This window comes from Zasmidium cellare, assembly GCF_010093935.1.
Source record: "Zasmidium cellare ATCC 36951 unplaced genomic scaffold M409scaffold_58, whole genome shotgun sequence".
NCBI classification, from domain to species: Eukaryota; Fungi; Ascomycota; class Dothideomycetes; order Mycosphaerellales; family Mycosphaerellaceae; genus Zasmidium; species Zasmidium cellare.
In genome coordinates, this window is record NW_022987002.1 from 125,921 (window position 1) to 153,696 (window position 27,776).

Consider the following 27,776-nt stretch of genomic DNA (forward strand, 5'->3'; position numbering starts at 1 on the left):
AGACATCATGCCAATTCCCATTCCCTCCCCCATGCCCTAAACCATCAAAGCCACACAGCTCATCAAACCTCCCAGCTCTGAATCTCGTCCACCCCACCCTCACTGTCATCGCCATCACCAGCATCCTCCATCTCCGCCAACCTCCTCTCCTTCGCCTTCACCTGCTTGACCCCCTCCTCCCACACCCCCGGGAAATCCCTCGTGTGCCGGTAGCCCACCACATTAACATAGAACCCCGCGTCCTCGTACGTCGCCTCCGGATCCCTCACCCGCGGCGGCAACGGCAGCACAACCCACGCGCCCCCCGCCCAGAGGAAGCACGCCCGCTGGGCATTGAAGCACGTCTTGCAGGTGTACAACTGGGGCGAGTCGGTCGTCCAGGCGCGCGAGCTCGTGCAGCCCGTCATCCAGAGGTGGCCGCAGGATTTGGCGGGGGAGGGCGGGACGAAGGAGCGCTTGGTGGAGCCTAGGCTTTGGCGGCGGGCGTGGTATTTCGTGAGGGAGGAGTGCAGGGAGTGGAGGACTGCTGGGGCGAGGTTGGCGAGGTGGCCGTATTCTGGGAGGCCGTTGTTGCGCTTGTCGGTGAAGGGTTTGAAGATGTAGGAGGGGAAGTAGGCTGTGATGGTCGTTTGCAGGTCGGATAGTCCGGTTGTGGATGATCCCAGCTTGCGTTTCTTCGTTGGTGGGAGCTGCTGCTCGTTCTGGCAGTGGATTATGATGGCGAAGGGGTCTGCTGTGGAGTTCGATGGTTGTTCGTGCTCTCTCACAAACAAGGAGTCGTTGTCTTCTGACTCCTCGTCCGCTTTCATCTCGTCTTGATCCGTCATTTGAACTTCAGAGTGCACTTGCTGCTCCAACCTTCCCCCAAACCGAGCACACAGATCGTTCTCATACTCAACATCCCTCAATCCCTCTTGTACTGGTTGTCTCTGCTCAAGCTCCTTTTCTTGCTCAGCACACACAGTCTTCTGGTGCTCCAGGGCCGACTTCAGGCTGGCGATCGTGGCCTCCTTCGCGTTAAGTTCTCGAATGTATCTCTCCTGGTTCTCCATTAGCTTCTCGGTACGTCTGGTGTGGAATTCGTTGCTCTCCATGAGTCGAACAATGAACGCCATGGTGGAGGAAGACATGGGAAGGCTGGCTCCTGGTTCCGTGTCGCCGTGCTCTGGTTGTGGTGTGTCATTCGTCAGCGAGCTGGCTGGAGTCTCTGGAATATCGCCTCTGGATGATGTCGAGGTGAAAGGCGAAGTGCCAGTGTCAGCATCCATCGAAGGGGTCGGCTGTTGCCAGTGGGCCATGATGGCTTTCGGTGTGGTGTGGAAAGTTGATGATGGCAAGACCAGGACGTTCTCGAAATTGTTGCTGGTTTGAACAGTGGTTGTCGACTGAAGCGAGAGTGTCAGCTGCAAAGGCATAAGCATGTGCGTTCAGGCTCCTCTCATTTCGCGGGAGTGCTTCGCCGCAACAAGTTTTCTCTTGACAAATTTCATCGTCGTCCTATACTATGTAGGTGGTGAGTATATAGAGTTGGTAAGATTGCTTATAGGAAATTTGGATGTTGTAGCGATACTGTAGCAGCAAGAAGTAACAAGCTGGCCAGGAAGTGTCGCTCGTCTTTAGGATTCACTGCTGGCAAGCAGACAGCATGCAACAAAGGAAAAAGTAGAATCGATGCGCGTCCAGTATTCCACTCTAAGAACGGTCCAGACGTGAAAAGAGCAGTTCGTGCATTTGAGAAACTGTTGCATAGAACCACAAAGTAATCGCGGTCTCCATTGTTGCATTTCTGCGACTGTTTCCTTTCATGGTGCTCAATTGTTCTTCCACAAATGCAATCTCATGGTCCATTGGGAGCGTTGCTCGTTATCGGTTCTTCGTGAAGCATCCGGAAGCTATCAGTATGGTCTCCCACGCAAACGTAAGTGTGCGGGCTCGTTTCGGGGCCTCTGAGGTCGTCGAGCACGCTGGCCAGAAAGGCTCGCTAGCTTGAGAGCAGGCGTCTAGATCCAGAATCCGTAGAGACTGCTGCTCATCGAATGCTCAGAGTACTGCTCATTGAAGGCGTGGAGCACGGCCAGTCGCATAACCCTTTCCATCCTCTGTCATTCAACCCCTTCCCCTCATTCCCTCCCCTTCTCCTCCCTCCCAACAGTCTCCTCCCCCAAAACTTTACTAGCAGCCATAAACCTACCCAAACAAACACGTCAGCACATCTCCTCTCAAAAACAACACCCTTCCCAACCAACACAAACCAGGATAAGTACTTACATCCCCCCAGCATAACCCCCCAACCCCTTCATACTCTCCGCCTGCACGGCCGTCATACGCAGCAAATTCTCCAAATCCGACATATTCGCGGTGAGCTGCGCGAGTTGCGCGTGGAGGTGCGAGAGTTGGCGGGATTTCGTGGCGGTCGTTGCTGCTGGTGGTGGTGGTCCAGCGGCGACGGAGGCGCGGGATTGCGTGCGTGTGTGGGTGATGGTGCCGGGGGTGCGGGTTGGATTTTTGGAGGTGGACATTTTGCTTTCCTGTCGTTGATGTGTTGATTGTTGAGGTGGGATGGGAGGAGGAGGACGTGTTGTTGATGTTTGAAGCGGGATGGAGATGGGGAAGGGAAGGTGTAGCCGAGGGCTTCTGGATCTCCCTTCAACTTCAACAGTCCATCTTAAAGAGAAACATCACACATGTTCAAGTACGGCTCCTAAAGAAACTCTCAAAAAATGACAACCCCCAAAACCCGCAATACAATCCTCACCGGCGCTGTAGCAGCCATAACAGCCACCGGAGCCTGGTACGGCGCGGGCCTCAAAACAAGACAAGAAATCAAACATGTAATGATGAAAACACCCTCAAATCCCCAACACTTTGCCCCCAATCATAATCCCCCAAATCCCCCAACAAGATCTAACTCCTCTATGCAGGAAAAACGATCCGTCCTAGAATCCACCCTCGACGACAAAATCTCGCAATTGGAACTGACGCGCGAGAGATATGTAAAGCAGAGGGAGGAGTTGCAGGCGAAGATTGACAGATTGGCGGATGGGAAGGGGGTGGGTGGTGGGGATGGGAGGATTGTGCCGGGGCGGTGAAGGGGGAGGATAGGTTTGGGGAGATGGCTTATGTTGAAGTTCTGGATTGGGGAGAGGGAGTGGCGAGGCCGGGAGATCGTGTTCTGCCGTAGAGGCCTCTCCGGAGTTGGATGCTTCTGTCGAGCACGACAGGTATAGCCCCACTCCCACTGAAGGCAGACGGGTTGCCGACGCTGTTCACGCTGGACCATGCGCTTCAAGTGTGCGAGTTGCACAGGCTCACAGCCACGGACTTGACGGAGATGGCTAGCAGCCATGGCTAGCAGCCAGATCGGCTTCGTCCGGCAGCCAAATGCATTACGAACGATGACAATGGTGATGATGGAAAGAAGAAAACGCACGATCGGTCTTCCAACACCATCTTCGCTACCTATGCTACACACAAGAAGCTACTCCTCCAAGCTCGGCCACTCCAGAAGAGACTGTAGTCTTGACTGTCATTATCAGGTCTCGATTCATCGCGTCCGCCTTTTCATTACAATCGACAAGCTTTTCGATTTTCACTTTCACCGTGAAGTTGATTGAACACAGAAGTAATGATACTGCTCTCTGGTCGTAGTACGATAGGGGAGACTGCCAAACAGAAAGCAACAGCAACAGCAGTAGCACCATACACGCAATATCCTCGCTTCAACCGCACATGACGAGTCGAGTCCAGCGCCCTTGTGACGACGCCGCCGCCGAAAACGCCACGCACCGCACCGTATCGCATATGCCCATTCCCAACATATCTCGAGGTATTCTTTTCCATCCCATAAACTTCTCGTGACGCTGGTCTCTTGCGTTGCCCATCTCAGTCAGTGCGTCGTAGCGACATCTTACTGTCGATGAGTTCGTCGCGCAGAGACGGTATGCCTTCACGAGCCTCCTATCCTCGAGAGTGCATCTGCTGCTGCGGCGGCATGGGGTAGGCGCCTTGCTGGGCAGCTTGCTGTTGCTGGAGATATGCCTGATACTGGAGGGCTTGCTGTTGGTCGGCGGTCATGTAGGGTTGCTGGGGCTGGTTGCGGGGCATGCCTTGGGCTTGCATGTTGTTGGGCATGGGCGGTGGGGCGGCGTGCTGCTCTTCGGGCGAATCGACCGTGGAGCCATCGCCGTTGACGTCGTTGGAGTCGGCGGGCTCGGGTGCGTTCAAGCAGGCCTGGGATGTGTTAGTATGGATGTGTGTGGATGCCATTGGATGGAGGAGTCGCGCCTACCTGGATGAGGTTCTTGCCTTCTGGCTTGGTGACGAGCGGCTGGAGTTTGGGCGTGGTGAAGGTATAGACCAGCCCAGTCTCGGAGACGACGAGCAGCAGGACTTGCGTGCCAGTGAGGACCGACAGCTCGTAGGCCTGAGTCGCGGGTCAGTGTGGATGAATCGCACGTGTCAAAGCGCGTCAAGGGCGTACCTTCTTCATGATGCCGGCCTTGCGCTTGGAGAAGGTGATGTGGCGACGCGACTTGTCCTGGATGAACTTGATTTCGATCTTGCGGCGCTCGCGGCCAGGCTTGTCGTCGTCGTCATCGTCGTCGTCCTGGGCGGTGGAGGTGCGCGGTCGCTTGACGCCGCGGGCCTCGACGGTGCCGTTCTCGAGGTCGTCGGCGTCGTGGTCGTTGGCTGGGTCCTGGCTGACGATCTCTGCAGACATGGCGGTGGTGGTGGGCGGCGGTGGTTGCTCAGAGGCTCGCTATGCTGGATTCGGCGAGTGTGGAGATGGATTGCCTGTTTGGAGCTTGCGCAAGTAGTTAAGGCTGGATGCGAGCTGTGCTGTGCTGGCTGGCTGGGCGGGCACGGGCGGCGAAACTGGCGGGAATCGTTGGTGGGGGTGGGCTGGGCCGATTCGCCGGTGATGGGTGACTCTGCACGCTGAATTCGGCGGCCTCAGTCAGGCAGTCGGTCGGTGTCTACGCTGCAGCGCGGTCAGTGGGTGGAGATGGGGGAATGCGAGCAAAATGCGCGAATGCGGCCAGTGTCTGGTGCAGGGTGGTCGGTGCGGTGGTGATGGCTGGGCAGGAATGCAACGAATGCGCGACGCTGGCAACAACGACGCCTGCCCGCCCGCTGCAGCCCCCCAGACCAGGCAAGCAAGAGAGACACACGCACCAGAAGCGACTCCCCACAGCGACAGGAGTCGGGTAGCAGCAGCAGCAGCAGCAGCCAAGTCTTCGCAGAGTGTGGTGGTACAGCGGGCAGAGAGAATGCGGCAAATGGCTAACTCGCTGCGGCAGCAGAGTCGAGACGTCAGCAAACTGAACAGGTTAAAAGATCGAGCAAAGAGGAAAGGCGCAGCACGAGAACGTTAAGGGGCAAAATGTGCTTTAAAGAGCAGCGCCCGCGGTCGCTGGTCTGTGTCGTCCCTCCACTCAGCTCTCGCTACTAGCGCAACGCCGCCTCTTAGTAATGGCGCTTACCAGGAACATGCCCGTCTGCCTCCGCCCGCGACAACACAACTTACACTCGGATCAATCATTCTGCCCAACCCCAGATGCGATGGAAAGTGCTTTGGGAGCTGCTACTTCCTATCTCAGCACAGCAACATTCACCTGTCCTACATCTTCAACTGCAAAGCGGCAGGCGCGACCGTCCGAATCGCCTGATATCACCAGCACTCAGAGTTCACGCTTGCACAGCACTAGTGCAAGAGCATCTCAGCTTGACGATCTCCTCATCAATCAAATCCGCATCCGTCCAGTCGTTTCGTCTCTCCATCACCCTTCGCCGAACGCTCGTCCTTCAGCTGAACGACGACCTACGAATAACCAAACAGGCAGGTCCCGCCCAGCGCCTCGCATCAAACTCTAATCTATGTCTTCATCACGTGTAGATGCATCAGCCGCATGCGGGTCCACCCGCGCCACTCGAGCGATGGATCGGCTCTCCAGCACTTTCTTCCCTATTGCTGACCTTTCACATGCTTCTCGGACATTATCCACCACCACCTCCTCCTCGCATCTCCTCGTCGGATATCGCATCGTATCGGAGCCCGAGTAATACTGTACCTATTCGTTCCTCTCTCCATCCATGGCATGTTACCCGAGCCATCCCGCTTCGAGGCGCCAGACAGCGGATTCCTAGCATGTGACAGCCAGGCATGCTGCATCCTCATATAAGCATGCGGGGTTTCATCGTTCACCTTTCTGCGTGAGTTTTGCCATTTCACACTTCGACACTTCTTCAGTCATGGAATTCTTACTGTCATTTGCATTGTGGGCTGTCGCCTGTCTTTCCGTTTCACTTCTTTTCGAGCGCTTGGCCACGCGGATCTTGATGTCGGGTGAAGAGGAGGGAACTCGTTGCGCTGCCGAATTGGAGCATGCAGTCAGGGAAAAGGCTACGAAGCAGCGTGATGCTGAACAAGCTTTGAGAGAGGACCTCATTACCCTTCGATATGGCCTGGCTGCGAACGACATTCTGGAATGCAGCGATCGCATCTGCTATTAATTGTTGAACGATTACGAAGCTCGCGGGAAGAGAGCAGGGACTTTGATGCAGAAGCTGAGGGGTCGTCTCAACGAATTCGTTCGCCTATCGTTTACTGGAGGTTGTGGAACAATCCTCCCTCGAGGTCGTCCACTATGCTTATGGTTCCATTACGACACCGATGGGCTCACAGATGGACTGGCCTTTTACTATGTTGTGGTGAAGGTCTCATGATACTATGACAACATATCTCTGCAAGACCTCTCCACTGCTTCGAGCACAATCAGCCTTGTCTGGAAGACCTCCTGGCTCAGCAGCTAGCGACTTCATCTCGACATCGGACGAGTCCTTTTAAAGTGATGCCGCCAGTCAAGACTATCAGCAAGGAAGGAAAAAGCATCGCAGTCATAGACGTGAAAAGATATGTCTATCTGCAAGGTCCACATATGAAGATGGCAAGCCAGCCACCACGCTACAACCCAGTTCTACCTGTAATTGGCAACGAACTCGACCCTCATCTACACCTCATTGCCCATCAACCTTCGGCTTCACCAACCCCTCCTTCTCCGCCCGATCAACCTCCTCCTCCCACGTCGGCCACGGAATCTGGAACCCCTCCAAGATCCTCGTATACCCAATCCCATACAACCTCCCCACCGCCTTCGACTTGGCCATATCGACCGTCTTCCGATCCTCATCCACAGCCTCCTCCCTCACCCAAAACCGCACACCCTCCAAAATGGCAATCGCGCTCGACACCGACCCGGGGTTCGCCCGAGACTGAATCTCATAAACATCCTTCAGCTTACACTCCACCGCAAACGCCGCCTCCGCAATCCGCGACGCCTTGACGACCTCTCCCTTCGCCGGCGTCAGCCCGGAAAGCGCCCACTCCGACACCCCATGCGGCGCCTGAACCGAACAAGCATTCCCCGCCTCGATGATATCTTCATTCAACAGATTGATCACACACTCCCCCGTCTCCCGCAGATTCCTCAGCGTGTCTTTGCTCTGGTCCCCGGAGACCGCCTGGCTGACCACAAACGTCGGCGGGTCGTGCGACATGGCCTGGAAGAAGGAGTACGGCGCGAGGTTACTGCTCCCGTCCGCGGAGAGCGTGCTCATGACGGCCGTGGGGCGGGGGATCACAGCGGAGGTGATGAGGCGGTAGTTGAACAAGGGCGAGCGGCCTTCCTCGAAGGGGTCGATGGGGATCTGGCTGGGCGGTGCGGCGGTCTTGGAGGCGCCATCGCCGAGTTTCCAGGCGGGATTGAGCGTTTTGTGCCAGGAGAAGCCGGAGCGCGTGGTGTCCCAGTCTGGTCTTTCGGATTCGGTTTCTTTGAAAGGACGTCTGGCGCTGTTGGCAGCGAAGTGCGCGCCGGGGTTGAGGGTGGTGGAGTTGGTCATTTTTGGCTGCAAGCACGATCGCTAGGGAGAATTGATCTTGTGAGAGATGTTTGTAGGCTTGTACCATCACATATGTATTTATATCTCAAAAAGAGACCTTCCCCATCTGACGCCATAGCTCTACCTCCCCAGCTCACCGGCATAGTAGTACTGAACAGTTAGCCTATCAGAACCGCTGAATAATTGACTTTCCTATCCACTCTACCTCAGCTTGGAAAGGCATAAGCCCGGGTGGGTAGAGCGGGCGGCACTGCGTAGGCCGACGGACCCAAGAGCCATTCGCTTCTTCCACCCCAAATCTTCGTTTGGGGGTCATATCGCGATGCATTCTTACTACGGCCATCTAAGCGGTTTGCTTTGCTTTTCGCTTGACTGCTAAAGCTCACGATTAGAAATGTTTGATTGGAAATCGAATTGGAAGGCAAGGCAAGTTTGTCCGAATCCTGGGCTTACCTCTTTCCTGGAAGGGTAAGAGGGTCTTCCGGTGTCTTCCCGTAGTCGTAGTAGTTATGTGAGAGAAAACGTTGTCACGTTGAAACCAAGCGAATTTTAAGAAACAGAAGCTGTCCTTGTTTTGTCCGGCCTAAGAGAAAAGCATTTCTTTGGCGATTCGAGGTCCATATATCTTTGGCGAGTGTGCTCGAAGAGGTGATTTGAGTGCTTCTACACATTCACTCACTCACTAACTATCACGGATGTGGTGGCACGTGCGTAGATTTGCACACTTTTTGCTTTCGGGGTCGCCCTACATCTAGCCGATATGAGGGATCCTCGACGCTCTCGACACTCTCGACACTCTCATCTTCCCTCCATTTTCTCTCTTTCCCTCCCTCATCTCCTCCAAAAGCTAGGCAACAACTTCCTAACATCCCTCCTCCCTTTCCCACAACCCCCTCCTCTCCCTCTCCCTCTTCCCTCCCCAACCAAAAACATTCACCTCCGCCGGCCCAGACCTCTCCCGAATATCCCCGGGCACACACTCAGAGTCCACCTTCGGCTGCCGCGCGAAAAACTCATCATACTTCGCATCCATAGCATCGTACAAGTACTTGACTTTGCCGTTGGGAAACGCCACGCGCCAGGGGTTGCGGCAGGAGTCGCCTTTGCATGTTTTGGTGATGAGAAGGAGGGTGTCGAGGCGCGCGAGGAGTTGCGGAAAGGGGCGGGAGAAGTATTGCTTCGCGTACGCCGCTGTCGCTGCTTGAGAGCGGAGGGGGTTGGACATTTGGGCGAAGTCGTCCTGTTCATCACTTTCATCAGTCTTCTTCATGCAGGGTTTTTGAGCTTGTGATAGGGGGAACTTACATCCATATCGTAAAACTCCTTCGACCCATCACACCACACCGAGTAATAGAAATCCCCATACGCCGTCTGCAACCGCACCGACTTCCACACATTATTATACACCTGCGCGGCTGTCGTCTTCTTCTGCTCCACACTTTCATGCGCAACGTCAGAGTCCCAGAACGCCACGTTGACGGTCTCTTTGCGCTTCGAGTTTTTGAGGGCGTTGGAGGTGTATTCGATCACGGAGCCGTCGAAGTCGGGGCGTTGGGGGATGTTGAAGAGTTTGAGGATCGTTGGGGCGAGGTCGGTGTGGCTGGATACGATTCGGGAGGTTTGCTTTTGTGGAATGCCGGGGCCGGTGATTAGGAGGGGGATGCTGATGTCTTCTTCGTAGCCGCAGCGTTTTCCGGGGAGCAGGCGGTGGTTGGAGATGTGGTAGCCGTTGTCTGGGTGTTGTTAGTCAAATCTTCCTCAGAGGGGATCTACGTTTTACCAGACGTGTAGATGATGTAGGTGTTGTCCAACAGCTTTTTGTCTTTGAGTTTGTCCACAATCATTTTGACCATGTCATCGATGCCAGCGATACTTCGGAGCCGGGAAGCATGGTGTGCGTCACCAGCCTTCACTTCCTTCTCTGTCAACTTTCTCTTGTTTGCCACCCAAGAGGCTCCACTACAATTGCGTTAGTTACCCTGAAGTTCAAAGTCCAGAGCACTGCCATGCTTACCTCGATACGTCGGGATTGAAGTTCTTCCTTCTTGGAGCTACTCGATCGTTGAACAATCCTTTCTGTGCGGGCATTGGAGGTGGGTTAATCACAACACCACTCTGCGTTATCTCGACGTGAGGCGCGACTGTTTCGGGTCAGGCTATGCACTCGAAACAGTAGTCAATCATCCAAATCGTGAGAACACTCACCTGGAGCCACCATGAGAAAGAATGGTTTCTTGGACTCGGCGGCATCGTCAAGATATTGCAAAGCCTTGTCATTTGTGATCTTTTGCGTGTGTACACCAGGCTTTTTCACGACCTTGTTCCCTTCATTCCAGATCGAATTCAAGAAATCGTAGCAGCCAGGCTCCAAGAGCATACTAAAATCCGTCGATCCCCTCGGCGCTGGCGTGTAGAAGTTCTCGGTCGTATACGCATTCATGAACTTCCCGACATAGTACGTATTGATACCAGCATCGCTGAGCCAGACTTGAAGGTAGTTCTTGTTGAGGCCTTGATTGACGAATTTCGGCCACCCACCCCAAGGACTTTCGAGGCCGGTGACATTGGTGTTGTGTGCAGCCTTGCCGGTGAGGAAGTTGACTCGTGAAGGGCAGCACCAGGAGACGGTGCAGTAATGGCGTTCGTAGGTTATGCCTCTGTCTGCGATGAGACTCTTGACGTTCAGCATGACTGACATGGAGTCTAGGAGTATGTCTACCTTTCTGGTTAGAACCCTCCTCCAGTGCCCGATTTTTTGACAGCATTACCCTGATCATCAGCCATGACAACGATTACGTTCGAGGTCGCTATAGTAGCTAAAACTGCCGTAGCGAGTACGATGAGGGCCATCAACTGTCGTGGACTCATGACGGCTGGATGCGCCAGGCTTTAGAAACGAACTGTGTGTGATGAAGCGCCTCATCGCAGTTCTTGTCAATATACACAATCTATCTCCATACTTCGCGTGCATTGCTGCGTTCGTGACATAGTCCTTTGTGTCTTTGTTTGCATATTGCGGGGCAATACTTGGAATGCTAGTGACAATGGATGCCGGAGCTTGACAATAAGAGAGAAGACTCATGGTTGCTGGCAGCACAGAGTACGAGCGCGACAGAATCTGGCATTCTGATCGGTCGATGTTGACAGGGTGAGGTAGGTTCGAAGGAGGACAGGGGCTGCCAGCTGGTCTGAGAATTACGCTGTCTCCGCTTTAAATCCAATCGGGTACCTTTGCCCCAGCCACCACTATATACTGTACTACATATACGAACAACTCGCCCGGCCTATTTCAAGTCACATCGCTGCTACCGCCGCCCCGATGCTCGCTAGCCATGGACAAAGGCAAAGCAGCTGGCAAAAGGGTCACGCGGGCGAGCACCAGCAGCAGCAGTGCAGAACGTGCCAACGGCCGCTATACGAAAATGCGAGATGAAAGCAACCGTGTCGACAGCATTGCGCTGGACGGCGAGGCACTCCAAACATTCGACAACTGCGCGGCCGTCTGCGATGCCCTGGTAACGCCCTCGTTCTCTCTGAACGCTTTCTTCGCTTTCTACGACGCCTTCACCGCGAAGCACGGCACCTTTCCCTTGGGACGCGTCCAGCAGTTCTTCACAGACGCCCATCGCCAACACCTGCGCAATTCTTATACAATTTTCCTAGGCCCCGGCGCCGACGTGCCTGCTGTACAAGCATTCTTGACGCCGTTCATGGCCTCTGGAGATGCCAATGCCGACGACGATAGCATTCCCACCCCCGCCCCCGCTTCCGGCAGTACACCTTCCCTCCGGCCCCGCCTCGGGAGCTGGCAGGTCGACATGCTCGACATGTTGGGCTTGTTTCGCACGGACTTGAAGGGCGATTTTGCCCGCCATTTGGTTGCCGCCGCCAAAGCCGGCTGGGATGCCGACGACTACCTGCGCGCACTCGTGCAAGCAGCGCACAAGCGCGCGGAAGACACCAAGAAGCGCAGCAAGTCGCCTCATCGCAACCGCCCGCAGCGCTTCAAGCCAGCCGACCACGCCGAGGCCGTCGCTGTCCTCCAAGCCCAGGGCAAGCGCAAGTCTCCTACTAGCCACGCTTCCTCTGACCGCTGCGCTCTCGAAGAGGCGGCCAGTACCGGCGCCCAAGACTCCGACGACGTGATCCGCGTATTGCTTGGCACCGCGCCACCGACTCGTCCCCAGGACCATCGATCCCCTTCGCCGAACCCTCGTGTCGGCCGCTGCGAGCCCACTCCTCCTACTTCGCTTCTTGACATCCCTTCGGATCCTCTGGTTTCAAAGTCACGCCCGCGTACATATCAAGCGGACCTCTCCCCGACCCACCAGCCCAATTCCGCGCCTGCAAAACGACTCCGCTCGTCTTCACCACAACCAGCTACAGGCGGTTCGCACAGCAGCGGCAAACGCTCGAAAGGCAAGCGACCACGGCGTTCTGTTCGGTTTTCTCCAGCGGAGAGCAGTTCTCGGGATTTTGACGTAAGTGGAATCTATTCTTAATGTAAAGCCTACAGATGGTTACTGAGTATCGTCTCCATGTCCGACCTGGTAGAGCCGAGGTATTCCAACGATTATATAGCCGTCCACTGCTGACAAGGACAGGGCTCAAATACCATCAATGCCCCAACATTTGACGTTTCAAACACACCGGCTGTCCTCTCGACCGAGGCTGATGGCAACAACGAGGACATAGTACGGCAAAATGCCGTTCCACTGGCCTGGTCACTGACGACCGTCTCCAACGACGCAGCGTCAGTCCCCCGCAAACGGAGCCCTGCTCGTTCGAACTCAGCCGCCACACTATCTCGTTCATCAAAGCCGACAAGTGCTGGCGATGATGCTGCCGAAGCGTTGCGAGTCCTTCGACAGCCAGGGAGAGTGGTTGTCGTCGACGTCCGTCTCCTGTCTGCTGAATGTCCTGCTGTCGAAAGCTCACCATGTGGTTGATCCGAGTGCTGCAATGGACCAACAGGGCCACTACCGTCCTCTCATGAAGAGGCACCCCGACGAAATTCCCCTAGTGGTCCTACCAATGTCTGATGATACGCACTGGATAACTGCTACGATCAGTCCAGCACATCGCACTTGCATCGTGGCGGACTCACTGCGGACAACTTCGCATAGCGACTTTGAGCGCAGGCTTCAAACCTTTTGCAAGCGGCTGACTGTTGGAGACGACCTAGATTGGTACGTCACTTGGGCCCGTGATGCCGCTCAACAGGACGACGCTGCTTCGTGTGGCTTGTATGCAGTCGCAGATGCCATCCTGCGTACTACCGACGTTGACCGACGGGAGCTCGACGTTGACATCTTGCGGCATCTTTTCTGCACTGCTCTGCCGGCGATGCAAACGTCGACGGACAATATTGACACATCATTAGAGATAGCAAGCCCTCCAAAGTGGCACCTTCCGGAAGAGATTCTCGTGGGCATGAATGACTTGTCCAACGTAGACAGACTGCTCGACGAGATCAAAAAGCGCAAAGAACAACACTTCGCTGCCGTCGATAACTACCGAAGTGACATCAAGCGCAAGAAGAGCACTTGTGCAGCCCTTCAAGCGGCGATGGAGCAGAATATACAGGCAGGCGAAGCCGCTCGACAACGGCTCGAGGAGACGACCCCAGTTCGCAAGCAGTACTTGGCCGTGTGTGAACAAATCGCGCAATTGCCACCCTTTGCTGTAGCAGACGAGTATCAGAGAAGATACGCATACGAACCACAAGTGCGAGGCATTGAGCAGCTGTCACAGCTGGGTCGCGAGTACAGGAAAGGGTTGGAAAGGGCGAACGGTCGAGCGGCAAACACGCTACAGGAGCTTGCGGAACAGCGGATTGCATTAGAGGCTTGCTTGAAAGAAGCAGGCAACGTACTCAACAACCTGATGGACAAGGACCTCGAGTGCGAAATCGTTGACTCTGTCGGGGATTAGAGGATGGCGGTGACAGACGAGTCACGTCACCTGAAGAGCCTAGAGATGCTGTCCAAGTGATCTGGCCACTGAACGTCGGGGTCATCGACTCCGGGCTCTTTTTCTTCTTGCCAGGCCCTGACTATCGTCCTCTTTTGACACTCTGCTTCAGTAGTCAAGACTCGGCCGGACTGCATCCTTGTCCGACCTGATCGCCGTCCGACTTGCTCGAGTTGCAAATGTTCACCAAGAATTGGCCCGGCATCCACTCCAAGTCAACAGCGGATTCTCCTTCAATCTCGAACTGTGCTCAACCTTCGCAGCCCAAAAGCCTCGGATCAATCTCGATGGGTGTAGTCGACCTCACAATGGCGAAATCCTTCAGCCCGACTGCAATCTCCCCCTCTTCGCCCAGCTTCGCATACACCATTCTACAATGATCGGACTTGTAGAATTCGCTTTTCGACCATTCTGTCATGTTCACATCGATCAACCTCGCCTCTCTAGGAATTTGATGGGTTTGAAAGTCATCAATGTCGGTGCCAAGGATTTGTCTGGCAGCATTCTCCTCGATGTCGATGATTGTCTGGCAGAACGATGCAACACAGTAAGCATCAAACACGCCGGTGAGGTTGATCGAGCGGACGAGATCGACAGCTCTTCGCCTGATGGAGGATTTGCGGCATTTGAAGGCAATCACGAAGATGCACGGAACGAGGCCAGTGCCGAGGGAGAACGCTGGTCGTGTTGATCCTGTGTATCGTGTTAGTGGGTGTCAACATTCGATTTGCATCAGAGGGAGACCGACCTCGTGAATCTGAGTCACTGCCAGGAGAACCCGGGCTACTCGGCGGACTTCCATGGCGGTGAAGTTCCACGTATCGTTCAGCAAGGCCCAGTATGTAGTCGTACTGCTCTTCGAATCGGTCCAGCAGCATCTCATTCGATTCTCGCCAAAAGGAAACTTCATGCCACAGACAAAATGCCTGGATCTGTGCTAACAGATGCGCCGATTGTCGATCAGACGTAAAGGGGATGAAGGCGAACGCAGACATCCATCTGCTCACGTCGCGCTTGCCTTGATCTACTCGAGCCGCGAGGTCCGGATTTGATGACAAGTCGATGGTCCGCGAGTGGACGGAAGCCAGCATCCACAGTCTGTCGTCATCTAGGTCGCCGACGCCATCGTCGCGAAGACCTCCTAATGCTCGCTCGAAAATTTGGCGGTAGACGTCCTGGATGGAGGCGGCGAGGGCATCTAGATAGACCATGGCGTCTTGTAGTGACGAGAAGACGGAGGGGATGTCTTCTTTTATCACGGGGTACAGGAATGGATCTGTTCGGCCCCTGTGAAAGGACGGTCATTACGGAGTTGGAAAAACCTCTTCGAGTGCACTGTGAGCAACTTACTGGATCGTCAAGTCCATGTCGAGTCGGACGAACTGTTGAAATGTTAGTCACCGTGAATCCTTCTGCGCAAAATTTGAAATGCTACTCACCGTCTGTAGCAGGATATCCATATCGCTCTGTGGATTGACTTTGACCTCGACCAGGCGCTTCTTCTCCGCGGACGAAGTGTCGCCGGGGAGTTTCACGCGGTCATAGAGAATGCGAAGGCCAGTTCGCAGATGGAAACTGGCTCGAAGATCTTGGCCACACCAGACTTCGAAACAGAACATGAGCAGCGACATTAGCATGACGACTTGAACTTCCGCATCGGAGCTGGTCGACGAGAGGTTGCCGATGTGGCTACTTGCAAGCACCACTAGCCACGTGTCAGCCTTGTCGCAATTTGGAGAAAATGGCTTGACGTACTGGCTTTGTTGCACTGGTTGATCGCAAAGTCATGAAGGCTATGGTCTACCGAGGAGCCTTTGATGTAGTGTGACGGTGAGAAAATGCCATACGCCTGATGTAGCGATCCCAGCGCAATAATGGCGTGAAGAATGGCGGGCTCTGTAAGGCTCGCAGTAATCGATAGCCTCTCCCACGACAGCAGCCACGCATTCCCCGGTAACTGATGAACAGTCTGCATGCGAAAGTAGTCGAAAGCATTGCGCTCGGTAGTGCCCATACGCTGCAGCGATCCTCCAGGCGACTGCAAGACAGGCGAGAGGGCAGTCCCCGGGCTCAAATGCTTGGGCTGCACAAATGGCAGCTTCCTGACATCGTTAGGGTTCTTCACGGTATCGTAGCCTCCGCACTGCCGGCCCGATCGAGCGCATCGCTGGCATGCGGGCTTGGTCTCGTCGCATTTGATGTGTCGTTGGCGACAAGTCTTGCAGCCTGTGCGTGTTTTCTACGCCTCCTCGTTAGCAGCTGAAACATATGTGAAGAGCGCTGGTTGATCGAGACCACGCACCGGTGCCTTCGCCCTCTGCCTTACGATGGGAACAGTCATGTCGTCTGCGGTGCTGCAGGGCACGGTAAGGCTGCTGCTGTACGAGCTCGATCGAAGCACGGAATGGAATCTACGGACGCCATGACGGGTCGCTTTTGTGTAGGAAAAGGCCCATCTCACAGCCACACAGCATAGGGTGAAGTGGAAGCGATTTGAGTTTGCGCTACCGGCGACGACGAGCCAGATGTGCCCCTAATGTTCCTCTTCGACCGTTGGCCAGCTAGTCTTCCACGCATTTGATTCGTTGGCTTTACGAAGGGTCCTGATATGCCTCGTTTATCCGCGAGACAGCCGTGTTGCTGCACAACTCTATCAATGTGTTTTTCCTCGAAGGGACCACCGCAACGGCGAAACACCGACCACCACCCAAGACTTTCACCGTCAACACTCGCCGCAGCGTTTTCCGACCCATTACGACCGGCAAGGTGCTGACTCGGCCTAGTGCCAAGATTCACGAAGGCTGACGATCTCGACTGCATGCGGTAATTTGCGCAATGAAACTGTCCATTGCGCATACGTGGTTGGCTGAATGAAGCCGCCAAGAGCGATAACCGTATTGTAGACAAGACACTATCTAAGAGAAAGAGAAGCATTAGAGATGCTCTTTCAAACGTGATAGCCAAGGCCGGCTTTGTAACAACCACAGACCAGGTGACAAAGCCGACGCAACATCATGGCTTCATTCTACGGACGTCAATCGGAGCCTTGGCGGCTAGTCGACACTCATGGTGACAAGGAGCCTTGCTACCGGATCCACAAAGCAGTCGGCGAGATCTAAAAATCGATTTCATTACTGAAGAATCCCACAAAGATAGCAGCAACGACGAAGATGTTATCTCGAACTTGCCCCTGTATCGCCAAGCGGGCTGCTCTTCAGCCTTATCTTAGTTCCTTGCCTCTGCTCTTCGGCTTTCCCAATAATCACCTTTTGACACATCCGGGTCTCATAGGCCTCCATGGTAGTATACGTGCTCTTCGAAGTGCCATATCCGGCTTTCCCCTTCGGTACACTGTCTTGCCAAAAGATGCATTGGAGGACCTCCCTAGGTGTGGGTCAAGCCTGGCGATGGATAAGACGCAGTAAGATGTCCAACTTGTGCAATGATCCAGTCGTTCGTAGTCGCTATGCCAACATATCCCCACGACAGAAAGACTGATGCCGCCTCGTGGAATTGCATACCAGCCGCGAAGACGAGCTTCAAGAATACCGTGCTGATTTTGCTACGATCGACCAGATGTCTTGTCTCGTACGACGTGGAATTCTCGATATTATCTCTGTACCAAGCCTACTGTTCGAGGAAAGTCGAGGTAAATTGGCTGCGTAGGTAACTCTACCATGAGCGGGAGAAGAAATGGGCTCTGCCACATAGCAACGGTTCTCTGACACTAGTAGTCCGTCATTCCCGATTATTCGTAGACATGGTGCCTACAGTTACGCTCTCACATTGATTGTGATCAGCCAACACAGCTGTGAGGTGAAAATGACCAATGTCATATTCTTCTTCGATCAGGTCGCGAATGCAGTCGCTTGAGTCGAATGCTGACCTCTGAGAGTGAGATTCAGCGTCCGGTTGTTCAAGACGATCAAAGTGTCGGGCGAGCAAATGGGCCTCACCCAAAGCGGTGCAGTTTGTAAGACGCATGATGATTCAGATTTGTCTCCATCTGATGACTCTCAACCCATGCAACAGGGACGATCGCTCGGCCATTTCCCAACGGACTGTAAGCGCTCACTGTGCTCATGGTTGTTTGCATAGACGTGATATTCAAAGGTACATTTGTAAGCCTACCCCTATTTTCATGAAACTTCAAGGGGTCGTGGAAACTGTACTCTGACACCATTTGGCGGTAATGAAGCAGTGGTGTCGCCCAATTCGAGGGCGATGTCCTCTTCATCTCAATTATTCATTCCTCCGGACCGCGCTATGCTGTGAAAGTGACTCATGTGGCTAGACAGACCTTGGCAGTGGAGTGAGGCTTCGCGTTCCCACTTATTCACTGCGTCACGAGAGCCAAGAGTAGGACGGCATCTGAGGCCAGATTGTCCCACGTACATCAATCAGGCAATGTCTTCGAGCTCCACAACTCGAGAGTCCAAAGTACCTCGAGTGCCCAGGAACGGTTCGTCGGCGTGCGAGGGAGCGGCATCGGATGGAGGGCAGGCCGACCACAAGCACACGATGGTCAAGGAGTCGGGATGAAAGGCATCGATGAGTAGTGACCATATGAAGTCTACATGTGGTCCATCCCGGCAAAAATGCACAGGTCGTACCGAAGGCCAATCGGGCTGGCCCACTCGACCCTTCCCCAACTTCGAGCATGCACAGAATACATGTGGCTGTGGGGAAGCTGCGGGAGCTTCTGACATCGGTCACATTGTCGACCACAACAACACTGTGAGAATACATGTACCTTAGCTGTTGCAACCGAGAGTATGGCATAAAGTCTGCACAATCGCCGTGTCAACCGACGCAACTGCCGTCCCTACAGCCTGATCGAAGGATGCACGTCAAAAGAGGATCTAAAATCCGATGCACAACCTCCTCATTTGGAGTCTTCTGCGAAAGAGAACACTTCAAAACTCCCTGCTTTGCCATTCAGAATAATCGATCCAGTATCAACACCCAAGATGACTCTCCCACAAGACCACCTGGAAAGGGTTTACGCTGGCGTCATCGGCAAGGTCGTGGGCGTTTCTCTGGGCCGACCGTTCGAGGGCCTGCCACGAGAAGCAATCCTCTCGAAGCTAGGCTATGTTCGATACTATGTCAACCACAAGATTGATTCTCCCTTGTTCAAGTCTGGCTCAAGGCCTCTGATTGTGACGGACGATGATGTGACCTGCACTTTTGTCATGGTGCGAGCTCTGGAAGAGCATGGGATGAAGGCGAATCTGTCATCGGAAGAAATAGGCAAGACTTGGTACGAAACACTTTACCTGCCTGCTCAATACCGGGAAGGCGCTAACATGACCTGGTCAGGCTCAACCAAACTGTCGAGAACAAAAGCATATTTTGGTGGGGCGGTAGGCGTCTATACAACATACACATGTTCTGAGCTTTCGAATCTGATACTTTCTTGATTATCTAGGCAGAGGGATCTCAACGGAGCATACGGCGTACTTGAACTTAAAGGCTGGTATTCCAGGTGAGACCTCTTCAAGTGATTCAACGGAGAACAGCTTATCAATATGAGTTGCTAGCGCCTAAAAGCGGATCAATCGAGCAAAATGGCAAGATCGTCGCCGAGCAGATTGGAGGCGAGATCTTCATCGATGGCTTTGGATTGTGCTGCCCAGGTAATCCTGATCTGGCTGCAAAGCTCGCGAAGGAAGCAGCTTCAGTCAGTCATGATGGTGAAGCCGCGTACGGAGCAATGTCCTGGGTACTATCAATGTGATGGCTTGAAGTTGTAAAGCTGACGATCAGTACAGGCCGCAATGGAAGCCGAAGCGTTCAATTCGAAGGATGTCGATCATCTCATCGATACGGGCCTACGATTCATCCCGAAAGACAGCGATATTGCCAGATCTACTGCAGACGTTCGTCAATGGGCGAAGATAGATGGCGACTGGGAAAAGACCCTCACCCGCATTCAGGAGAACTACGGCATGCACATCTTTAAAGGCGCTTGTCACGTCATACCGAACCATGCTATCAAGATTTTGAGTCTGCTGTATGGCGGACACTCATTCGATGAAGGTAAGCCCCGCAAGATGTCAGTCCGTTTGATCGAAGGCTTGCTGAAAATGATAGGCATCCACATCATTGTCACCTGCGGGTGGGATACAGATTCTAATGGCGGCAACATGGGCGCTCTACTCGGCCTCATGCACGGTCTCGATGGTTTCGAGACTGGTCCTGATTGGAGAGGCCCGCTAGCTGATCGTGCGGTCAACTCGAGTGCAGATGGAGGATACTCTATTAACAACTGTGCACGCATCGCCTACGACCTTACAAATTTTGGACGCCAGCTTGCTGGAGAATCGCCTTTGCCACCACCTAGAAGCGGCAAGTCGCATTTCATTTGCTTTTTTTCTGTTTGCAACTAACCTCTCTTAGGTGCTCAATACCACTTCTCGCTCCCTGGCAGCGTTCAAGGCTTCATGCAACAGAACGATGATCGACCTCACGGTCTTGTTGCTGTCGAGCAGGGACAAGGACCCAATGGACCTGCTTTGGCTATTGGACTAGCAGGACTGAGCATTGCAAATGATCCTGTCGAGGTCATGACCGACACGTTCATGTCTGAAGAACAGTTGCCTATCCCGTCGCACTATACTCTTCAAGCTTCTCCGCTGCTGTATCCTGGCCAAAAGGTGAAGGCAGTGGTGACTGCTGACGCTACTGAGGATCAGACTGTCAAGGTGACGCTTCGTCTCAAACACTATGGTGATGCGAAGGCCCTCGTTGTCGTGGATGGACCTTCTTCAGCCTTAAAACCCGGCGCAAGCGAGACTCTCGAGTAAGTTGCGAGGTTCTTTGACAAGGTGAGAAGTAACTGACGCAGATGTTCTACAGATGGACGATTCCGGACACACTCGATCATCAGCCCATCTACAAGATTGGACTAGCTATCTCAACCCCCAGTGCAAAGCGGCTCAAAGGCACTGTCTGGCTGGACTATCTCAAATGGACTGGTACGCCCAATACCACCTTTGCCACTCCCAAGAAGATAGCAAAGAGCTGGCCGCCACCTCCTGATCAACCATGGCGCCGTGCTTGGATCGATAGCGTCGATACTTTCCCCTCGAACTTTTCGAACTTCGTTGCTTCCAAGTCGTACGGTGAGGGAGGCATCTTCACTGGCTGCCGAGACTGGTTCGATTACAAGTTGACTCTCTCCGATCTCATTAGCAACAACGAAGGACCATGCGGGCCGTGTGCGAGATACAGAGGGCTGAGAAGATGGTATGGGCTATTGTTCCAACCAGGCAATAAAATTGCGCTTGTCAAGGCCCGTGATGACGAGAGGATCGAGTTGGCCAGCAAGAGTCTCGAGTGGCAAGTTTGCAACGCAATAGATGTGGCGATCGTTGCGAAGGGGAAGAAATTGCAAGGATACGTTGGCGGTCAACTTGTGCTGGAAGCTGAGGACGGGGAGTATGGCTCTGGTGGGATTGGCTTGATCATCACCAATGGTTCTGCTATGGTCAAAGAGTTCAAAGTCGAGCCGGTGGAGGATGGGGTGAAGAGCCATTTGTGAGTGCAGTGATGGGAAGTGGGTTGAAGTCGTGCTGATCAACGGAAAGCGGTCCATATTCAACTAGCTTCATTCCTACCTTAACATGATCTCAAATCCTTTCGGAAATTGTTCCTTGCCGCATACAAGGCTGTAGTGCATTGATACCACCACTTTTGGCATCTGCGCCAGTCTTCAGCCAATCAAAGCACGGAATCAGACCTCACCTTTCACAACCCAGCCACTTCACTCCATCTCCTTTCGACTTTCAACCATCAACAATGCCATCTGCGCCGGCGTTACTGGGAAAGGTGGCCTTGGGCCTCGCCGGTGCAGCTGGCTTCTATGCCGTACTGCTCGGGGTGCTGCTGACTCCCTCCATGCAGAGATTGTAAGCGAAGCGATAGAATTGCCTCATCTTGAAATAAAAGCTAATTGACCCAGCGCTCTGTATGCTAATCGATTCAATACATTGTGGATGGGCGATGACTTGAGCGATGGTGAGAGCTTTGGATTTGCGAAGAACCAAGTCACGCCGTTCAACATCCAGACGCCGGATGGTGAGACGCTGTACGCCTGGCATGTGCTACCGCTGGATGTGTATTCGCGAAACGAGAAAGAGATCCGAGAAGAAAAGCGTCGGCCGAAGGTACCCATTGAGCATGTGACGGATACGGTTGCGTTCAAACTTCTCACGAGCGGCGATGCTCGTGTTATCATAAGCTGTGAGTGTCTTGTCTCTGATGTTAATCCCTATATGCTCACATGGGCTCGGCAGTCCACGGCAATGCCGGCCACATCGCACAGAACTTTCGTCCGGCCACGAATCGCTACATGTCGGCTCAGCCAGACGCACATGTTCTGACGATCGACTACCGTGGATTCGGGCATTCCACTGGGTCGCCTACCGAAGCAGGCTTGATCGCGGATGGTGTCGCTCTTGTCAACTGGGTCTTAAATGTTGCAAAGATTCCATCAGAGCGGATCGTAATCGTGGGCCAAAGCCTTGGAACAGCCGTCTCCAGCGCCGTGGCTCTGCACTTTGCGGATCCTGGCAGCGACTTGATACCCTCGACTTCGGCGGAGTTGAGGCCTTTACTGCAGTCTCAGCCGACACCAAAGCCGATTACTTTTGCAGGTGTGATACTTGCTGCACCATTCAATAGTGTGCCGACACTGTTGCTCACCTACCAGATCGGTGGAGTCTTGCCGCTCCTGCTACCGCTCAGGCGGGTGCCTTACGTAGCCAGCATGTTCCTGTCGCAGGTGGTGGACCAGTGGTTGACTGCTGAGCGACTTACTGCATACTACAATGCTCTTGAAGGCAGCTTGAAGCTCCATAGTGGCGAGCGTGGCATGGGCTCGGTGCAGATACTCCATGCCTTGAACGACAGAGATATCCCGTATCAGCAAACAGAGATGATATGTCGACGGGTGCTCGGCAAGAGAGATGCAGACAGCGCGATTGAGCCGAGCGAGATAGATGCAAAGGACTGCATCGACGGCAGTCAGGGTGCTGCTGTGCTGGACGTGAAACGTGAAGGAAGGCCAAGACTTCGCTTCGAACTTGTGGGGTTTGGAGGTGAGTGAATGTGAATGTGTCTAGGAGCTTCGCTGACAAGTGAAAGGCCATAATAGAATCATCACCTACAGTCCCGTGCATGTCGCGGTGATGAGGGCGCTCGATGATTTGTTTGATTAAGCGAGATCTGTTGGCCGCATTTTGTTTCAACTTGTGCTGCAGAATATTCGCTCACCAGCACGCACTTTCGTCGCACAAACACAGCAAGATACAAAACAACACCCAGAGAAGCATCAGATCACCAACACACCAACACAGCGCTTCGTTCTTCATACACAATACACAGAGAGTAGGTCACCTATATTCGTGTGCCCCTTGTACACAAGAGCGGATCTTACCCAACAGCTACATCATCCCCATCACAACAATGCCGACCAAGCTCCCAGCAACGATACCAGACGGCGAGCAGCAGCAAATCCTAAGCGCGCTTGTCACCGCAGCTTTCATCTTGCATTCGGGACAGCCTGTGCTCGACTTCACGAGGGCGCTGTTCGAGGCGGCAGTGGTGGATGAGGCGGTGGAGGAGCGGTGGGTCGACGAGAAGGAGGTCGGCATGAACGGCGGCTTCGGAGAGGCACAGGCGTGCAAGGCGCTGGCTCGCGCATACGCTCTCCTGATCAAGCAGGACGAGAAGAACAATGCAGACGAGCTCAAGGGCATAGCCCTGAGCAGATTTACGGGAGATACTTGGGAAGAGAATGTGCGGGCGGTCGAGAGCGGCTGGTGAGAGGCGGGCGGGATATGTGGATTTTTGGCTCGTGGCATGGGATGGTGTTTTGGGCGCTGGATTCACATGATCGTCAGAGGCGTTGGTAAATACGAGCATCAAGCAGCCCGACGCGGCTACCTGGTCATTGATCCCACTTCAATCCTCGCTCTGTCTGCTGTTCCACTCGTCTATCATCTTCTGTCTTTCCAGCTCCCACTCCGTCGAATTGTATTCTCTATTATACACATCACGATAGCACGTGGCTAATTCAGGGCAGCTTTCTTCCGTCAGCGTTGATGTCTCTAACGAAAAGCGAGAACACTTAATACACGGGATCCTTGCCGAAGATGATATGCCACAAGTACTCAAATATACGACCACTCAACCCGTCGCTCATATCCGTATCCATGAGCCATTTGTGGTACCACTCGTACTCCTCCAAGGGCCGCTCCAGCACCTGCTCCCTGGATACGGCGAACTGTGCACAGCACGGCGTGGCAATAACATCGGGCACTTCGCTAGATTCCCCAAACAACTCCCGCCAACCCTCAGGCATGTGACGCTCCAGGTTCTCGGGGTCGTCGCTGTCTGCGCTGCGGAGACGCTGCACCCAGTCCGGACATCCAGGCTCCCACTGACAGCGCATGTTCACGTACCCGTTGCGTTGCACGAAGTCGAGGTTGAGGGTCTTGATGGCAATGACGTTGTCGACGCCTGGTGCATCTGTATGCCATCCTCCCGGGAACCCGGCACGGTGCGAGTGGAGGAAGGCTATCACGGATGGGGGGTCGTGGTAGTGCTGGCTGATGTACAGGAGATATGGATTTGCTTTTCGCCCTTTGTTGCGAGGCGTTGATAGTGTTGCGCTGGTGTTGTCCACGGTGTAGATAGCATTTTGCCAACTGTGAGGTGGTGAGTATGGCCGGATTCAGAGCACATAGCATTAGGGCCATACTCCGGTAGGTACTCCTGAACCCAGCTGGTATCCTCGTGCTGCAGTTTGCCCATTACGATCACCTTATCACCTTCTAGATGCGATGTTGATTGGGCTGGAGTGCTCTCTGCGACCTCGCCCCCTTTGTGCCATCCTACTCTCGCCACATATCCATGAAGAAGGGATGCATTAGAGTACAAGAGGAAAAGCACGAGCGTGAAGCCCGCCAGCACAACGATCCTGACGAACACATGCTGTGGAAGCATCGCTAGACGAGATGACAGACCTTCAAAGACGACTCTCTCGTCGCTCCAGATGAGGTGTGAGAGAGACGGCACGATGCCTCGCATCACTTCCATTTCGGAACATGTGGCTTGATATTGGCTGGCTGATTGTTCAGGACGATGCCCACCCGTGTCCTGCACGTTCGAGATGCAGCCGTTGCAGGAACATCTGTTTGGTTCAAGTATGCATGTTGACCCCAGTGCGAACTCTTGTGAATCTATTGCAATATATCCTAAGAGCAGGACTGCAGCCACGGAAAGGGCAATGGAGCCTTGGGAGCATCGTCAAGTCCCGCCAGTGTCTGAGACTATACAGCAGCGAAGATCGAGATGTTCAAGAACTGGCCAACGGATTGCAGAAGAATCTGGCCTCGGGCTCCTCCGTCGGCTCATCGATCGACCTTGTGAGGCTTCTTGTACGTCGCCATTCTGATTGCCTCGTTGAATGGGGTTCTCTTGCAGATGTCGATGGAATTAATTCCATCATTCTTGCGATCTCGAGCGGGGTGAGATGGAGATTCGATGACGTTAGGCTGGAGCGTGCGTCTTCTGCCGAAGGAGTACTGGTGAAGGAGTATTGTCTTCCTGCCAAGGAAAGAGTGGCGTGATCGAAGTGAATGTTGAGCACAGACCTCTTCTCCATCCTTTCGCCCTATCTCCCCAGCGACGACGCCCCCCATGCCTATCTGCACCGCACACCTTCCCCTCCGTGTGACTTTCCGCGCCCTACACTTTTCGTGCTCGGCCAGAAGCAGAGCGAGAACAAGATGAAGCTCGGCAGACCTTCAACAGAGAGCTCTGGCAACCCCGCCGGCGGCCAGGTTGGGAAGGTCGGCGGCGCCGCGCACATCTCGCACTCTTACGTTGACGAGTACCGTCTTGGGACTGCATCTTTGTTTGGCTTAGGAATAGATGAGTATTCTCTCAGTCTTTCACTAATCTCTCATCTCGTTGTCTTTTCTACTTGAGCCCGGATTCTCGCCTTCACAATCGAAGAGACTGTCAAGATTTGGAGCTTCTCCTCACGATAGATTGCATTCAAGGGAGACATCGTCGCCATGGCAGACTGGAAGAAGGCTGGCAAAGACAAGGCAGAGGCAGTCCTCAGCTTGATCCCAAAGGAATGGCGTATACCGACGATTCCTTCGCCTGAAGAGCAGCGAGACATCACTGGGCCATACATCCAGCAGTTCTTGGACAAGAAAGAGGTCGAGATCACAGAGACAGATGCCGTGGGTATCGTCAAGAATACTTCAGCAGGCGTGTGGACAGCTGTCGAGGTCGCGAAGGCCTTCTGTCACCGAGCAGCCATTGCTCACCAGCTGTTGAACTGTCTGCATGAGATATTCTTTGATCAGGCGATAGAAGAGGCGGAGAAGCTGGACAAGTACTATGCGGAGCACAAGAAGCCTTTCGGTCTCCTACATGGCCTGCCGGTGTCGTTGAAAGACCAATTCCATGTCAAGGGCGTGGAGACGTCGATGGGATATGTCGGCTGGCTGGGGACTTTCCAGGGCAAGAAAGGCACGGGTAAAGAGAAGACATTCGAGTCCGAGATGGTGCGTGAGCTGCGTAGTCTCGGTGCGACACTCTTCTGCAAGACCAGTGTCCCGGCCACTCTTATGGCTGGCGAGACTGTCAACAACATCATTGGCTACACAATGAACCCAAAGAACAGGCTGCTTTCTTGCGGAGGTAGTTCAGGGGGTGAGGGTGCTTTGATAGGGGCTCGTGGAAGTCCCGTAGGATTTGGAACAGACATTGGTCAGGACACGAGATGGTCACCTCGCTAAAGAGTTGCTAATGTAAGGACAGGTGGAAGCATTCGAATCCCAGCTGGATTCAACGGACTCTACGGCATCCGGCCTTCCACTGGCAGACTACCGTACGAGGGCATGGCAAACAGCATGGACGGCCAGAACAGCGTATTGAGCGTAGTTGGACCCATCGCAACAACCCCTGATGCTTTACGCCTTGTCACGCAAGCTCTCCTAAGCACAAGACCATGGCTGCACGACCCACTCGTCCATGAGATTCCCTGGCGACCCGAAGCAGAACTCCCAGTGTCAGACCCCATCCAACGCGCCTCCAACAAACTATCCTTCGGCGTCCTCCGCCACGACGGCAACTGCACGGTCATGCCACCCGTCGCCCGAGCCATCGAAATGGCCGTCAAAGCCGTCGAAAAGCAAGGCCACCAGGTCATCGAGTGGAAGCCAACACCCAACCACCCCACGCTCGTCGACATCTGCCTGAAATGCTGGGGCTTCGATGGCGGAGCTGACTGCCGCAAAGACTTCGCGCTTTCTGGTGAAGACATGCCACAGCAAGTAATTGTCGCCAACACACCCGAAGCGAACGCTTCAGACATCATGGCTGCGAACATCGCCAAGCGCGAGGCCCAGAAGCAATACATGGAGTACTGGAACAGCACCGCGGAGTTGACCAACACCGGCAGACCCGTCGATGCTATCATTGCTCCCATGGCACCGTTCCCCGCGGCGAGACCGACCAAGTATACGTACTATGGCTATTCGGTCTGGGTCAATACTCTGGATTATACCAGCGCTGTTGTGCCAATTACGAATGTTGATAAGAATGTGGATAAGAAACTGACTGACTTCAAGCCCGTGAGTGAGGTTGATGAGAAGACGATGGCTAATTGTAAGTTTGATTCACCTCTACGCATTGAGACAGCTACTTACGCACATCAACGCAGGCGACCCCGAAATCTACGACGGCGCGCACGTCAGCATTCAACTCGTCGGAAGACGACTGCAGGAAGAGAAGATGCTCGCATTGGCGAAGTACGTTGGCGAGGCGGTGAAGAGTTTGTAGACATCGAACGCAAACAGCCACTTTCTTCAGAAAGC

At 54.0% G+C, this 27,776-nt stretch overlaps 13 protein-coding genes across 13 annotated transcripts; 6 read left to right on the top strand and 7 right to left on the bottom strand.

Annotated features, from left to right (window-relative positions):
- Positions 1 to 62: 62 nt before the first annotated feature.
- On the bottom strand, positions 63 to 1,298 carry M409DRAFT_30022 (uncharacterized protein; the record flags this gene model as incomplete). The annotated part of the gene is made up of 1 exon (XM_033809720.1): positions 63 to 1,298. One exon carries the CDS (start codon positions 1,296 to 1,298, stop codon positions 63 to 65), a length of 1,236 nt encoding a protein of 411 aa, XP_033660435.1.
- An 822-nt stretch (positions 1,299 to 2,120) lies between these two features.
- Positions 2,121 to 2,519, bottom strand: M409DRAFT_30023 (uncharacterized protein; the record flags this gene model as incomplete). Its single annotated transcript, XM_033809721.1, has 2 exons — positions 2,121 to 2,187; positions 2,269 to 2,519. 2 exons carry the CDS (start codon positions 2,517 to 2,519, stop codon positions 2,121 to 2,123), a joined length of 318 nt encoding a protein of 105 aa, XP_033660436.1.
- A 1,438-nt stretch (positions 2,520 to 3,957) lies between these two features.
- M409DRAFT_30024 (uncharacterized protein) lies at positions 3,958 to 4,720 on the bottom strand (the record flags this gene model as incomplete). Its single annotated transcript, XM_033809722.1, has 3 exons — positions 3,958 to 4,230; positions 4,289 to 4,423; positions 4,481 to 4,720. 3 exons carry the CDS (start codon positions 4,718 to 4,720, stop codon positions 3,958 to 3,960), a joined length of 648 nt encoding a protein of 215 aa, XP_033660437.1.
- A 752-nt stretch (positions 4,721 to 5,472) lies between these two features.
- M409DRAFT_60760 (uncharacterized protein) lies at positions 5,473 to 5,874 on the top strand (the record flags this gene model as incomplete). Its single annotated transcript, XM_033814568.1, has 1 exon — positions 5,473 to 5,874. One exon carries the CDS (start codon positions 5,473 to 5,475, stop codon positions 5,872 to 5,874), a length of 402 nt encoding a protein of 133 aa, XP_033660438.1.
- Positions 5,875 to 7,017: 1,143 nt separating this feature from the next.
- Positions 7,018 to 7,899, bottom strand: M409DRAFT_70983 (uncharacterized protein; the record flags this gene model as incomplete). Its single annotated transcript, XM_033818993.1, has 1 exon — positions 7,018 to 7,899. One exon carries the CDS (start codon positions 7,897 to 7,899, stop codon positions 7,018 to 7,020), a length of 882 nt encoding a protein of 293 aa, XP_033660439.1.
- An 862-nt stretch (positions 7,900 to 8,761) lies between these two features.
- Positions 8,762 to 10,767, bottom strand: M409DRAFT_30026 (uncharacterized protein; the record flags this gene model as incomplete). The annotated part of the gene is made up of 6 exons (XM_033809723.1): positions 8,762 to 9,139; positions 9,205 to 9,632; positions 9,680 to 9,858; positions 9,914 to 10,040; positions 10,105 to 10,614; positions 10,668 to 10,767. The coding sequence occupies 6 exons, from the start codon at positions 10,765 to 10,767 to the stop codon at positions 8,762 to 8,764; spliced, it is 1,722 nt and encodes a 573-aa protein (XP_033660440.1).
- Positions 10,768 to 11,231: 464 nt separating this feature from the next.
- Positions 11,232 to 13,817, top strand: M409DRAFT_60763 (uncharacterized protein; the record flags this gene model as incomplete). The annotated part of the gene is made up of 4 exons (XM_033814569.1): positions 11,232 to 12,380; positions 12,504 to 12,794; positions 12,874 to 13,676; positions 13,766 to 13,817. The coding sequence occupies 4 exons, from the start codon at positions 11,232 to 11,234 to the stop codon at positions 13,815 to 13,817; spliced, it is 2,295 nt and encodes a 764-aa protein (XP_033660441.1).
- A 305-nt stretch (positions 13,818 to 14,122) lies between these two features.
- Positions 14,123 to 16,213, bottom strand: M409DRAFT_70985 (uncharacterized protein; the record flags this gene model as incomplete). The annotated part of the gene is made up of 6 exons (XM_033818994.1): positions 14,123 to 14,565; positions 14,621 to 15,159; positions 15,223 to 15,254; positions 15,312 to 15,577; positions 15,628 to 16,111; positions 16,175 to 16,213. 6 exons carry the CDS (start codon positions 16,211 to 16,213, stop codon positions 14,123 to 14,125), a joined length of 1,803 nt encoding a protein of 600 aa, XP_033660442.1.
- Positions 16,214 to 18,842: 2,629 nt separating this feature from the next.
- On the top strand, positions 18,843 to 21,418 carry M409DRAFT_70986 (uncharacterized protein; the record flags this gene model as incomplete). Its single annotated transcript, XM_033818995.1, has 8 exons — positions 18,843 to 19,135; positions 19,195 to 19,238; positions 19,304 to 19,360; positions 19,416 to 19,597; positions 19,647 to 19,914; positions 19,969 to 20,223; positions 20,275 to 20,677; positions 20,734 to 21,418. The coding sequence occupies 8 exons, from the start codon at positions 18,843 to 18,845 to the stop codon at positions 21,416 to 21,418; spliced, it is 2,187 nt and encodes a 728-aa protein (XP_033660443.1).
- Positions 21,419 to 21,675: 257 nt separating this feature from the next.
- M409DRAFT_30030 (uncharacterized protein) lies at positions 21,676 to 23,096 on the top strand (the record flags this gene model as incomplete). Its single annotated transcript, XM_033809724.1, has 4 exons — positions 21,676 to 21,785; positions 21,839 to 22,119; positions 22,173 to 22,976; positions 23,023 to 23,096. 4 exons carry the CDS (start codon positions 21,676 to 21,678, stop codon positions 23,094 to 23,096), a joined length of 1,269 nt encoding a protein of 422 aa, XP_033660444.1.
- A 247-nt stretch (positions 23,097 to 23,343) lies between these two features.
- M409DRAFT_30031 (uncharacterized protein) lies at positions 23,344 to 23,703 on the top strand (the record flags this gene model as incomplete). The annotated part of the gene is made up of 1 exon (XM_033809725.1): positions 23,344 to 23,703. One exon carries the CDS (start codon positions 23,344 to 23,346, stop codon positions 23,701 to 23,703), a length of 360 nt encoding a protein of 119 aa, XP_033660445.1.
- A 304-nt stretch (positions 23,704 to 24,007) lies between these two features.
- M409DRAFT_30032 (uncharacterized protein) lies at positions 24,008 to 24,693 on the bottom strand (the record flags this gene model as incomplete). Its single annotated transcript, XM_033809726.1, has 2 exons — positions 24,008 to 24,587; positions 24,641 to 24,693. The coding sequence occupies 2 exons, from the start codon at positions 24,691 to 24,693 to the stop codon at positions 24,008 to 24,010; spliced, it is 633 nt and encodes a 210-aa protein (XP_033660446.1).
- A 1,268-nt stretch (positions 24,694 to 25,961) lies between these two features.
- M409DRAFT_30033 (uncharacterized protein) lies at positions 25,962 to 27,741 on the top strand (the record flags this gene model as incomplete). The annotated part of the gene is made up of 3 exons (XM_033809727.1): positions 25,962 to 26,667; positions 26,719 to 27,567; positions 27,623 to 27,741. 3 exons carry the CDS (start codon positions 25,962 to 25,964, stop codon positions 27,739 to 27,741), a joined length of 1,674 nt encoding a protein of 557 aa, XP_033660447.1.
- Between the last annotated feature and the right edge of the window lie 35 nt (positions 27,742 to 27,776).